The sequence below is a fragment of the Periophthalmus magnuspinnatus genome, chromosome 13 (assembly GCF_009829125.3).
Source record: "Periophthalmus magnuspinnatus isolate fPerMag1 chromosome 13, fPerMag1.2.pri, whole genome shotgun sequence".
NCBI lineage: Eukaryota > Metazoa > Chordata > Actinopteri > Gobiiformes > Gobiidae > Periophthalmus > Periophthalmus magnuspinnatus.
In genome coordinates, this window is record NC_047138.1 from 8886347 (window position 1) to 8900727 (window position 14381).

The following is a 14381-nucleotide window of genomic DNA, read 5'->3' on the forward strand; positions in this document are numbered from 1 at the left end:
GCACGCAATGTCTTCCTGCAGCCTTTACTTAAACGCTCACTAACACACCACAGGAGAAAAGACGCTTCGTGTGACTGGGGAAGCAAGAAAAGGGAAAAAGTGGGGAAGAGAAGAAAGATCGATCTGTTTTTAACAGCCAATCAATTTAACAACTCTGTTAATGGAGACACAGTGAGTTTGGGGCATGGTAAACAGGGAGAGGGAAAACCTTAAAAGCAAAGTTGATACCGCTGTACTTTCAAAGTGCCTTTAAGGATCTAAAGTATATTGTTTATAAATATTATCTGACTAACTAATTCATTTATATGTTTTTGGAGAATCATAGCTGCCAACCACGTAAAAGGAGAAGTATAGTTGTCCTAATTTTGAGATCTTTGCCAGTGTGCAGGTCTGATTTTCTTAAAATAACAATCTTACAATAACCTTTAAAGGGGTTTATTAGGAAAAAATGTAAAGATTAAAATAAAAATAATATTACTTAGCATTGTAATCACAGAGCCCTGGATTTATTTACACTGTTAAACTACCCTGTTTCTCTATTGAGTATTGAGTGCTTTTAGGCCTGTGTGTTTTTACTGTGCTGGGGTTTGGTCATGACTATGCATTATGAAAGACTATGCTGTAGTTAGGAAAAGAGGGCCCTTCCTAAGCACCACACAGTAAAGTACATACTTTGCAGTGGATTCCTCATCATACTTTGTCTTCAAATCAAAGAGTTCGGCCTGAGTTGTTTCAAGTGCTGTAGAGGAAAAAATAAACACAACCATAAAAAGTCAAAATAACATCTGTAATGCCTTTTGTGAACAAGGGTTAAATTGAATGGAGGGGGTGGGTACCTGTCTGCAGGGATTGGACCTTATGTTCTGCCTCCTCCAACCTTGATGACATGGAGTCCTGACTCTCCTGAAGTTTCCTACACAGTAATGAAGACAGTACACTAAGTCACATATTGTCAATCAGTGAAGCTTGGACATAACATTTGTGACAAATTCAACTTTACTATAATTTTCCCACCATTTCTGAAGTGTTTTTCCCACTAAAATCCTCCCAACACAACCCACTCCTCATTAAGCAGCCCTATTAGGCAGGAATGTCTGGCCACTGGGGCACACTGCACCCAGGGGGGAGAGAGAGAGAGCAAAGACTGAGTAAGGAGGGGGGATGGGTAAGTGACATAAACCACAAGGATAAAATATATTCATTCTTACCATATAAAAAGTTAGGCTCTGTAGAGAAATTGCCACTGCGTGTAAAAACATCAATAATCTAGCACAAAGACGGTCTTTATGGCACTCTTTGATGCCCCCCTTCTCCGCCAATCTGTCTCTCCTGTCATCTCTATTTTTTTGCCCTCTACTTCATCCTTTCATCTCTCCCTCTCCCTCCTTCCCTTGCTCCTTGCAGGATAAATGCATCTGAGGTGCCATCCATTTACTGCCCCTCTCAGACACAGGAAGTCAGCTCTCGGCAGACAGGAAGAAGCCTATAAAACACTGACGTACAGGAAATACAGTTGGACAATTGATCTCCAACTGTATATCTAAAAGCGGGAATGAACTCAAGATGGCAAACAAAGTGATCAAGTAGAAGAAATGTTAACAAATCTGAACTAATCCCTTGTGTATCAGTGGGCTTTAATCTTAAAGGAGTCTGTTCTACCCCCTTTCCACCATATACTATCAAGTTTAATAAGAGCAAAATATATAATGACTATTTTATTGTCTAATTATTACCTCAAGATCTTTTCCAGATATTTGTGCCCATAAGAACTATATGTATATATGTGTCCACATCCAAGCTAAAACTATCATATTGGAGTGATCCACCGAATAGCATCTTCAATACAGTGGTACATTTATTATAGTATTAAAAACAGTGGTATTGACAAAGATTTATATTAATTTACTTTTGAACACCAGGCACATGACTGGCCTACTATGTTATTGAAACATACCCTACAAAAAGGATCAGAATTGGGACTTGGATCAACCAATACCAAACACCAAAAGATGAGATCAATGACCGCAAGTGGTATGAAAAGAACAACAAGACTAAGTTACAGTACAGTGCACCCACCTCTCTTTTTCTGCATAGTCGTTGTGTAATTGCAACTGTTTTTCCTGGGCCAGATTCTCCGCTTGATTTTTTAGTGACAGCTCATATTCACGAATTTTCTCCTTCAAATTTTTTATTGTGACTTCTGGAAAATAAAATGCAAAAAATATCAATACATTTATGTGCATCTATATATATAAAGAAAATCTAAATGCCCTGATTGGAAATATCCCATAAAAGCCCCTGTCAGCACCTACCTCATGACAGCAGCTTAATCTTCATAGTATAGAATATTCAACATTCTCTAAAGGTATATAGACTGTATTCATTAGCACTACATTAACTGTGTAACCCCATAACCTGCTGATGGCTAAACACTGTATACAGAGGCCTGAAATAAATCCAGCACATAACTGGGGTAATAAATAGGCCTTGATATATGTGTGTGAGTTTCCCAGTGAAATGTATAAGTGAGTGAGACAATGATAAAGAGCAAGGCTGCCTGCTGCCTTTGACTGAGGGCTCTTAGCACTAGCTGTGTGTGTGTATGTGCATGTGATTTAAACTCCAGTCTCACCGCCATGACACATAATCAATAGAGGAGAGTCCCCTCAGAGCCCTCTTACCCCTTAACTGCTTAACTGAACTTTAAACATTTAGGTTGCAGGGATCAATGGCCTCTGCACTTTTGCCATGTGTGTGTGCGTGCGTGTGCATGTGTGTGGGCCGGTGTGCGTGTGTTTAACAGGAGTGGGAGTTCCACAGTGTGTTTTGGGGTTTAAATATCCCCCATCTATTGAGGCGGGAAGGAGGGATAAAGGATGAGGGAACAGGAAAATCAATGGCAGAATGGAACCCTGCCGCTATCGAGCTGTTCCAATTAACTCTCACGGAGGAAAGGGGGATTCCAAAACATTCCCTGCTCCCTCACTCAGACCTCCTCCTTTTTTGACTGAAATTACACCAATTTTTATTGCTGCTTCTCACTCATCTTGCCTCCTTTGTCAGTTTTTCCATCTTTCTTATATCCCGAGGTAGCCTATCGTCTTTTATTCACGCAACTGTACCTCTTCCCTTGAAATCTATTTAAAATAGAGGTGTAACAATTCAGAAATCTTATGATTCGGTTTGTTCTATGACACAGGTTCTACGACTCTATTGATCATGATTCACTATGATACATAAAATTACGCTAATTCATGTAATTATTACAACTTTAGTGACAATAACCGACAAGTAGGGCTATATATATATATATATATACATACATACATACATACACACACACACACACACACACACACATACATACACACACACTATTTTTATTCCAAACTGTTTAAAGTTTGGAATGAGTTTGTACAATGTATTAATCCTAAAAGCATGGCCTATACGCAGAAACAAGTGACCGTGCACTAAGTTTGGTGTTAAGTTTCACTTATAAATGGTGAGAAAATAGCAATTTACTGTCCGTAACTTGGATTATAATGATAAGAAGTACCAGAGAGAGAAAAGAGTGGAAAGAAGGTGAGGTGCTGTGGCTGGATTAGGAAGAGGGAGGGAGAGTGATGGTAGACAGCACTGCACACGCAGAGGCAGAGACTGGTCTTTGTCAATGAACTGGTATAATCTAGTAGTTATTTCTTTGGCGCAATTACTTGATCACAACAACGGTGATGATGAAAGGTAAAGGTGAAGCAAAGGAAAGTTGGGCGGTGCTGCATAAAGTTAAAAAAAATAAAATAAAGTTTTATAATCTGAATGAATTGAACTGTGCATCATAGCTCTTACACAATGCATATAATCATTACACCCCTAACCTTGTAGATTTTGTCTTTGTAAATAATTGATTGACTATTAAAATATGCTCAGATTGGCTTCTTTTTAGTAAAGGAGATCGTACAAACTGAAAACAAGCTTTGATAAAATTACATATTTAGTATTGAATATACATTGTACATCTATTTTCAAATTTAAATGCATCAAGTGAATAACACATATCTTCTTCTAACCTTGGTTCTTGACTTCTGCAAACTCTTTGTTGTAGTCCTCCAGTGTCTCTCGGAGTTTGCTGTTCTCTGTCTCAATGTCGTGCATCCTCTGGAGCTTCAGCTGCAGCTGCTGAGCCAGCTCCAGCACAGGTAGAGGATCTGCCACACAAACACACTACATTAACACTGGTCAAAGCACATACCACAAACAAGAGCAGCACACTACTAGAGCTCGATGGGAATAACAGTGTCCAAGCCCCTGTGAGAGCCGCATTTGCCCTGGTGAAATGTCCTTCAGCGAGGCCATGAATCTAACAAGTCCAGGAGCACTGTACTGAGGACAACCCTGGCCTATGATCTCCCTGTGGAATCCAACAGTGCAAGGACTAAAAATATCACAAATATGGCCTCCGTTATAAGGTTAACAACTGCTACAGCTCAAACTGAAACAATATCAGCTCTTTATCAGGCTAACTGTTGCCAGCTCTGTGAACTGGTTCTACTGCAAATACAGTTTGTACAGTGCTTACAATTGACTGATTAGTACAAGAGAAATAAGAACTCCCACACTGTTTACTGCACACAAAAAGGAAGGTCACTGTTAGTTCTCACGCACTGTATCACACAACTTTATCCATTAATTCTATTGAACAATACACATCATGCTTTGTATCATCAGACTATTGTCAGGGAGCCAGATAAACCTCTTAGGTTGTAATGGAAAAACAAAGAGCTGACTGCTGACAGAGCAGAAATGTGAAAACACACCTGTAGGTAGGCTCAGATGAGACGACTCTGATCAACTGTTGACAGTGATGCAGATTAGTAAAAACAAGAGACAACCACATGTGGACAAAGTAGTGCCATGTGGAGTAGTAAAAAACAACACAGCGCCATGTGGAGTACCAAAAGGTAAACAAGAAATTAAAGAAAGAGAACATTTACACAAAAACAATTTTCAGAAGACATTTCACCAAAGTCTGTGTGAACACACAGCAGGGTTAACTGTCATTGTGATGAAGAGAGCCCTGTCAGTCAGGCCAATCACATCTGATTGGTGCTCATGGGTGGCAGACTGGTGACAGGCAGCCAAGAGACACGGGCGACGCTCATCAGCATGCCAGCTAAAAGAGCAGTTTGTGTGTGTTTGTGCGTGTTGTCGAGATAAGAGGAACTGACAGCTTACAGCTGGGGGTAAGGACTGTACGTGTGTGTGCGCCCATGTCTGACGCAGTTAGATATCTTAACTATGCTAATGAGAGATCAGCACAGAACGATTGGGGAATTTCATGCTGATTTTGTGCTGTCAAGGTGACACAGCATGTAGAGCTATGCGCTCTCAGAATCACACATGCCCTTCTCACGCTTTACACAGTCTGATACAAATAAAACATCAAGGCACAACTGTACGCCTTGAATTTGGTCTCCTATCGGCCTTGGCGCCCTTGAAAATCAACTTTCTCTGTTATCAAACGTTCGTCCTTCTCATAGACTCCCTCCAAATCAACTGTACAGTTTGTTAAAAGCAGTTTGACTTAAGGGCCACTGGTGCTGAACACTCTCGCCAGACACCTTTAATCTAAAGCAGAGCACATTAGTCTGACTAACCAGGCCTTCAGCTGATAGAAGACAGAACAAAACACACCGTTTCCTCTTTCAAGACCGCTGCATTAGTCAGGCTGCTCTGTGTCTGTGTGCGTATGTGCATCAAGCATTACATCATTGTCTCGCTGCAAGTTAAGAATAGCCCCGTCAGGGCTGCCGCTGACTTATTGGGAGCAGTACAATCCAAAGATATTACTGTAGGTCTATCCATGTGGGAATATGATGACCTCCTTACGCTATAGATGAACTCAACTCCCTCTCCCATTCCTACATGCACAGCCCCTCTAGGATTCCTGCACTACTGAATATCTGGAGCCAGCCCCAGTGCGTTCTATGTGTCCCTGCTCAGTTTTATGCTCTGAACCTGACTGTTCAGAAATGCTCTTTGGAGCAGCCAATTGTGGGTGTACTTGTCAACTGTATCAGGAGCCACCTTCTGCTAAGATCCACTAAAGGCAACACCAGTGGGAATAAGATCTCGTGGGGAAACATTAAAGTGTTACACATGCTTGAATGCACAGCGACATGCACTAGAGGGGCAGTGTCAGAGTTGGGCTTCTTTACCATGGTGGCTGCAATGAGAATAAGGGTATGATGGTGCATCATGGTACACATTTAGTTTAGTAAATCTTATTGTTAGACAATAGCATTTTGTGGATTAGCTATTATGACTCATTGCTGTTATTTGCTAAACATGTCACTTACAACCCAGTGCACATTTTGCTGTGTTCCTAATGTTACTTAATACAGAAAGCATTCCACTTAAAATTATTAGTACTGATGCATACACCTGTCTTGGTCTAAGAGTACAAAGAAAATGGAACCAAACCAGATTATATTATACTGAATTACCTGGGACATCAATAATTTTTTTGTAGACGTTCAAGAAGGCGGCCTCTGCTTCTTTACTCCTCTTACTCAAGGCATCGATCTGTAAAAACAAAAATAATGTTAGATAAGAGTGACACACACAAACTATAAGCAGGTCATTCATTAGTACGGTCAGCGACAGAGTGGTCTGCATATTTGTCTCTCCTCACTATGTGGTGGTATGTTGCATGCTATCAGGGGATGTCTTGACGGTAGCCACATTGGTGTTTCCTTCCCGTAAAGTCAGTTCAGCTGTTCCACTGATGAGTGATGCATTTGGTTTGCTCTGTGCACGTCCGCCTGTCTATCCGAGACTAAAAGTGTCCAAGTCCTTCTGTTAGTGTGGACTGTGTGTGCGTGCCACGGTGTGTGTATGCGTTTCCCCTCCAGCACGCTGACATCATTAAACAGCTGGCTCAGTCTTTCCAGCCACAGCGGGGGCAGATTATTCAGTCAGCTCTTAGCGGCAATACAGCGCAGATCCATTACTGATGCAGCCATTAACACAAGGGGCCACTGCGTGCGTTCCATCACCGATATTATTGAAATGGACAGGCATTAGAATGGATCCATAAGAGATTAATTATGAAATCATACTGGGAGAACTTTTACCGCGTCAGCACTGTCTGCAGCAGCCACTGTCACACTTAAACATGAGGCGCAGACAGAGTAGGCGAAAAGACATCTGAAATCGAGTTGAAATTGAGGGAAGCAGATGCCAAATAAAGACATTCAGATGGTGCTACTGTACTGGGCAGAGCTACAGCTGACTCTTCTGGCTCACGCACACAGACTAAACAGGCCTGCGCTTCTGTTCCAACTCCTCCAGCACGTTCGACTGGGAGAGTGAGGACAAAAGCCTGTACAAGTCCAAATATAAAGTCTTCACATTCCCAGCCAAGCCAGTAGTGCAGTTGATGGGTGGTTTAGGGGTTCTTGCCACTGTAAACAGAGCAGGCTACATGTAATACTGCCTGGGCTCCTATGGGAACCTAATAAATCTCCTCACATGGCTTTGATTCATCTGTAGTTTTTTAGCCGCAAAACATCTGGACTCGTCTATGCTGGTGCCAGCTCCCCTCCCGCAATCCCCCATTTTATTCCTCCATGTCTTTCTGCAAGTTCTCCCTCTTGTCACTTCCCTTTTCTGACTCAATCTTTTTCTGGGACCATCTCTCTCACATGTATCTCAGTCACACATGTCTTTCCAACATGCACACAGACAAAACTGTGTACTACCCTTTTAATTTTTTCATCATGCAACATTGTGCCCTGCCATTTAACCTGTCCTGCTAAGTGACATTGAACAATCACAATCCTTAACTGAGGGCCACTAATGGGAGATTACTGAATTTAAGCACTAATGCCCCACTCACAGAACATTAAAACCTATTCTGCAAAGATATGATTTGTGTTTTTTCATAAAGTGACTATCTAGCACTTGTATATCTTTGCAATCTCACAAATCAACTGAAAAGTAATGAAGGAAGCCAGCTGCATGACTCTACAATGACTGGGCCAAGGTCAGTGGTACAGCAGCTTTATATAGTCCAACATGGGAGGCAGGAAATAGATGTTTAATGTAGGACACACCCTACAGTTAGAGGCAGGTTAACTGCAGGACCAGAGCCATTAGAAAAGACCACCCAGAATTTGCAAATACAAGGCCGCTGTTTCTAACTTCAGATCTTTTTACCAATCCCAGTGACATCTGCTCTACACCCTTTACATGGAACAAGAAAAACAAATGAAGTGATACAAATGATATAGCCAGTATCAGAAGGTTACCGGTGAGAAGTGCTTGCAATTGCAAAAGGTTTCCCTGACACATCCACACACAAACGCGCACGCACGTACGTCAGCACCTTAGCCACCATCACTCAGCACTGCCTCGGTCCCGTATCTGAGCCGCCGTGTGTGAAGGGCATCGGGCTGACCTGTTCTATGTGTGTGTGGCCCCAGTGGAGTCAGATAAGGGGTGGCTATGGGAAGCACACACTGAAGCATTGGATAATGGAAAAGCTTATCTGATCAATGGACCAACAAGGAACAGCGCAACATACACACAAACACGCTTAGATGCAGAACCAGTTTACCAAACTTGAGCTTTGTGGAAAAACTACAGTCACCGGTAAAAATTATAACCACAGGGCATGCACCTTTCAATGACAAAGATTAAACAGAAAATCAGCAGCTGCCATTAGTCAGGCTAAAATCTTTGACTTTATTGTTGTGATACTGTCCATATTCATTTGGACAGGATTTGAGCTCCAGGGTGAAATGCAAAAGGAGGAGTTAGTCCAACGGGAAGATCCAGTGTTACTGATGCTGTCTTGTCCTTGATCAAAGGGATGGAGAGTAAGCAAACAAAGGCAAGCTAAAATTACATTCTCAGAGCTCCTCGTGTTGTGGCATGCAAGCGCACAGAATAGTCGACTGATTGATGGGCTGCTCCAAGACTGGCGCGGGTGTAAGGTATTATCTCAATAATCATAAGATAATGTCTTTCTCAGTTCCGCGACCACCCACTTTGCGTCTCCATGTATTCTGGTGTGCACACAGCCGAGGTGTGTCAACACGCGGATGGTGGAAACAGCTGACAAAGCCCCAATTATATTGCTGCCGTTTCTATTCTCTAAATAGACTCTGGATGATCAGCAGAACATGGTAGAACCACTATAAATTACAGCATTTTTACATAACCACTAGCTGTGGTCGCTGCTCTAACACAAGAATATGGAGAATAACTGAGTGTTAAACTGAGCGGTTTTAAGGCCAGTAGCCACGCGGCCTTGTCAAAAACTGTTGGGTTGATGTTGTGTGTTTCGATGAGGAGCACAAATGCTGTTAGGCTAAGTGTCCACCCACTCCAACCCCGAATATTGCCCCAGCCTCAGAGCTGACTTACATATGGGAGTGAACTAGAAAGGCATGACTGCCAAAAAGGAGGAGCCTTGATGGAAGTAGGCCAAAATGATAGAAGAGGAGATGGGAATAACATTGGGAGTACGATATAGCGCACAAAGTAGTCATCCACTACATAACTTAAAGAACTTTTGAAAGTAGGTAAATATGTAAGTAAATGTGTAAGAATGATAAAAATGCTGCAAAATCACTATGATAACAGAATCCAAATCAAAGACAGTTTAAAGCATCTAGAGAGTTGAGTGGCCAGAGAAAAGCTTTTGTGAGGCCTTGTTGCAGGATGCAATTTAAACACATCCTCGGGCTACAGGACTTCATGAATAGGACAGAAAATCAAGAGCAGAGCAAAGAAAAGAATGAGGAGAAGGGGGAAATGAGATTGTGGCAGAAGAAAGGACGATTACAAGAACAGGAAAGATGATGGAGGAAGATATGGCAGTCTGGTCATTGATTAGTAAATACTGAATATGCCCTAGATTATATGTCCATCTCTCACAAGATACATTAACTTTGAAAAATGAACTCACCTCTCCCTGGAAGCTCTTGAGTAATGGTGCAACCTGTTTTCGTAAATCCTGCAAAAAATAAATGAAACAAATCACAATCAAGTCTTTAAATAGTTAAAGTACAGTTGTGTAGCCTTGATCACTTGATCACATTGATTGTATGGTCATAGAGAAAATCATGACCAGTGAGCGTCTGGTGCATAATGAGCTTTGGTGGGAGGGGGCAGTTTCTAGCCTGAAGTACCTTTGTGGACTCTTTCTCATAAGAACAGGTGCTGCACCACCTGGGCCACCCAGAGGCATCTCCAGTGCGTGTGAGCCACAGAATAGGCTTGCACTTACTGCAGAGGACATCAGGGCACCAAACTATTTCAGCAAAGCAAATGCTTTACATCCTGCCTGTCCCATTGCATGACTCTGCAGTATAGGTCACTGGTTTAAGATTAGATAGCCAGTCAAGTATGTATCAGGGGAACATGCAAATCACCATGCTGTTAGCTGAGCCTACATCCCTGACAAACTGAACTGGAGCGTACGGTAAAAGCACAGGCAAACAGAACATTCTGTACACGAACATCTGATTTGCACTTTGTGGACTCACCAAAGTGCCTAATGAAGATGTAAAGTGGGGTAAAGACAGAGCTATCCGAAAAGACTCCTTTTAGAAGCTTCTGTGCCTAAAAGCCAAACTCAAAATGACCTAGGACAGGGTCTACACTTCCCCAAGACAGGGCCAGACAGGCCACTTGTCTGGGCTGAGGACAGGCCGTGACCCCCGTGACCCTAGTCTATTGTTACCTCATCAGGGGTCACCAGAGCTGTTTGTCTAGGCCAATTCAATATTCCCCCACCAGGATAATGACCTACACTTGGAATGGCCCATCCCCCTCTGCTTTCTCACACAGCAGCATGAACAAAACACACCACACAGGCAGACTAACCTATCAATTATGATCACATGAACAGAGGCTGGATGATTTGGGTCAAACATCTAGTTTACAACTTTATTGATAAGCATTGTAAATGCAATAAGATTTGTGATTTACATTTTAGTTTACATTTTAAACATATCCAGGGCCCTAAACATTTGAGAGAAGACTGAAATACAAACTGCTAAATTATTTAGCGAAAGCTGAACTACAGAGTTAGTTAATTTTTTCACTTTACGTACAGGACAAGATATTTTATTAGCAAATAATTCCAGTCCTTGAGATTTGTTGATTATGGCTTGAATGTTTAATTCGATTGATTGGGTTCAGCTTCCTTTTTATAGGCGCCATTTTGAGGACATTTCACACTGAAACCCATGTGCATATTTATTTTGCAGCCTAACATTAATAATGTAAAAGTAACAACAATTATTCAAAACAAATAGTTTCAGTGTTACAAATATTTGTCTTGGAGTGGCTTAATGTTTTCAATATATCAGTTTATTTAACTGGAGAAGGCTAATGGATGACTAACAAAGTTGTTCTTAATGTTTGCATTTTACTGGTAAGACTGTTAGAGCAGCTACTTTGTGGAGTCAGTGATAAGATTAGTCAACATTCAAATCAGATGCAGAGGCATGCCACTAGTCTGGTTCCAGCTCTTCGCCTCTCAACCCTTTGGTCCACTCTTCAGTGCTCCACCCACTTGCCCCCACTGCTCCCAAGATTTATGAGCATATAACATAACAATGCACAGAGAAACTATGGTCAGTCTGGCTGTGTGTTGTGTGCGTGAGTGTGTGTGTCTGATTGTGTGTGCAGAGGGGAGTGGAGGGGCCAGCAGCAGGAGATGGATGGCTGGTGTGTAAGCTGCCGGCAGACAGCAGACAGGCCAGCCCGAGGAATCCTCCTGGGAGTATGGAACTCCCATTCGCTGTCTGTCTGGCCTGCAGCTAAACACAAATGTGTGTATGTGCATGCATGTGCACACACCAAGTTGTTTTACTACCACTGCCTCTGGCTAGCAATCTTTGGGACATTTTACAGCCATTCCCACCCTTGCCTTTACAACGCCATAGCCTGGGAGTCCTTACTTACGAAAAAGAAATTAAGATGTGGATAAATAATTGAGTAAACTTAGGAAGCTTAGACGCAGTCTCAAAAAAATTCAACAGTGTGTCAGAGCTGATGAATTATGAAAACTTTGTTTTCACGCTGCATTTCTTTGCACTACTTTAAAAATGCTACAAAAGCGTGTGCGTGTGCCACCACGTGCGTTATTATGCAGACCATGAGTGCGGTTCATGCCGAGTACAGCTCAGCAGACTAGACACAGTCAACGTGGGCCAGTCTCCTGGTTGTTGAATAATGGATCAGAGACGGACTCCCACTCAGCTTAATGCAGTCTGATCTGATGTGACTGTGATCTCCACTGACTGGTGCGGACCACGGAGAGCTGACAGCCCGCACTACAGACTGGTCACCCACACACCAAGAGACTCCAAACGCACTTTCTGCAAAAGAACTATAGAGCATTTATAATCAAGTGCCAGCCATCGCAGGCACAAGCAACAACAGGCAAAGTTGTGAATGTCAATAACCTTCCAATTGTACAGTGTTTGTTGGGGATTCCTATTGAGCCTGTTACAGGCCTGTAATGAATCCTGTCGCTCGTCTGACCAGGCTCAGATTCCTCCTCCACATACCAGAGAGATGCCAGGGGCCACACAGACGCCAGACGAGCCGCCCTAAATCATAGCCTTGTTACACTGATGAATGTGTGTGTCCTCTCCTCTGATCCAGCCTATCTGCTGTAAACATGACGCACTGCATGTATATGTGCACCTTCATATCTTTGTCTGTGTTCACCCCTATTCACATTCATGTAGGTAATGAAATCATAATCAGGTATTCTGCTGTGCAGTACACTGCTCAACCTCAGTGTGATAGTCCAGAATCGCAATCTGCACCCTTTGGTCGCCCTCTATAATAAGCCGACTGTCAAGTCCATTGAGGGTTGACAATTTTCTATACACTGTCTACTCCTTTCATACATTATTCATAGCACCATCAATAATTCACCATGGTGACATTACCAATAATAACACAACAATACTTTGTTTTTGCAGTGTGGTTTAAAATATGTTGCCTTGGTAACAGAGATGAAACAAATATTCCCATGAGGAGTGCTGGGAACACAGGAACAGGGCAGAATTCCCTCCTGATCCCACTTAGTAGTGTTGTCACACACTTTTTTTTTTCCCTCTCGCTCGGCTCTGCTGCTCACTGTCTGTCTTTCTCCAGCTCACGCACACACAAAAGGGCCGCACTTTCTGCACGCATAAAAAACTAGGTCAGATAATACAAACTCCTGAGGGGTTTTCTGTTTTGTCTCTTTAGGATTTCAGGGAAACTAATGGAGGGACTATTTTTGGGAACCAAGCTCGCATCTCCTCCGTCTCCTCCTCCCCTGCTTTCTGAGTAAATTATCACTCCTACATTTATGATGTAGAGAGGAGCCGTGAACGCTGAGGTCTGCTCTGGGAACACAAAGAACTGTTGGATTCACATTAGTGTGGCTTTTGCTGGACTTACCTCTGGTGTGTTCTTTTTGAAGTCACGGCTCAGATCAATTAGTTTCTTCCGGGACTGTTCACTCTCATCTTGTCTGTTGGCAAGCTGTGTGGCGGTGGCGTCTAGTTCTTTCTGTAACACAACAAGCAGTTCAGTTCACAGTTTGAACAAATCTTTTTTTTCTTCTTAACATATGTTACTTATAGGGATGTCACCCTATCAAATTTTTGTGTTTTACAATTATTGTGGGAAACAATTTACATGATTATTGACACCACTTATGTCACAAGCTGTATAATATCAAACTTTCTGAATGATAAAGTAAAGTTAATACCACAATAAACACCTTCACTTTTTTGCAGAATAAAATTAATGAAATGTTTGCTGTCACAAACTATTCTTATTTTTTAGTTCTTGCAATTATATTGTAACCTGCATAATCACAATTATTGATTAACCAGTATTCTCCCCAGCCCTTGTTACTCATATACACAACACCTAGTCAAGGGCAAATATCCATTTCAATGAAAAACAATGAATACCGTCTTTACAAATTCTAATGGGAAAATAATTCTTTATGTCTCCAAAATTGTGAAACAGCTGAGGTCCGACCAAAAACAATAACATTTGTAAAAGAAATCCCCTCTGCACCAGCTGTTAGCTACCAGTGCAAAAAAACATCTGAGCCTGGTAACATGTCAGTTAAGTCCCAAAACAAAAGAATGCAGCTTCATGTGCACACAGTGAGTGTATATTAAACCAGCCCTTCCCCAGTACAATGACAGCACAATTATCAAAAACAACAGCATCGTCAGGGCTGAGGCAAGGCCCACGTCTATTCGTACACTCTTTCTTTGTTATTAATAGTTATTTATGGGACTGGTTCCAGATGATGCGCCAAGTGCTGACATTAACAAGGCGTTCAG

General features: G+C 42.1%; 1 protein-coding gene across 6 annotated transcripts in view; it reads right to left on the minus strand.

The window, feature by feature from the left end:
- cux1b (cut-like homeobox 1b) overlaps positions 1 to 14381 on the minus strand; it is a 49043-nt gene that overhangs the window by 19168 nt on the left and 15494 nt on the right. For 5 of the 6 annotated variants that reach the window (XM_033977044.2, XM_055226260.1, XM_055226259.1 and 2 more), the window contains exons 2-8: positions 13477 to 13587; positions 9974 to 10021; positions 6504 to 6582; positions 4068 to 4205; positions 2077 to 2200; positions 837 to 913; positions 673 to 739 (exon numbers count right to left, since the gene is read on the minus strand). In XM_033977044.2, the coding sequence (XP_033832935.1) occupies positions 673 to 739; positions 837 to 913; positions 2077 to 2200; positions 4068 to 4205; positions 6504 to 6582; positions 9974 to 10021; positions 13477 to 13587 (644 nt within the window). Of the gene's footprint in view, positions 1 to 672; positions 740 to 836; positions 914 to 2076; positions 2201 to 4067; positions 4206 to 4814; positions 4928 to 6503; positions 6583 to 9973; positions 10022 to 13476; positions 13588 to 14381 lie in introns of those variants that run through there. The other variant, XM_055226261.1, reaches the window with a different exon arrangement.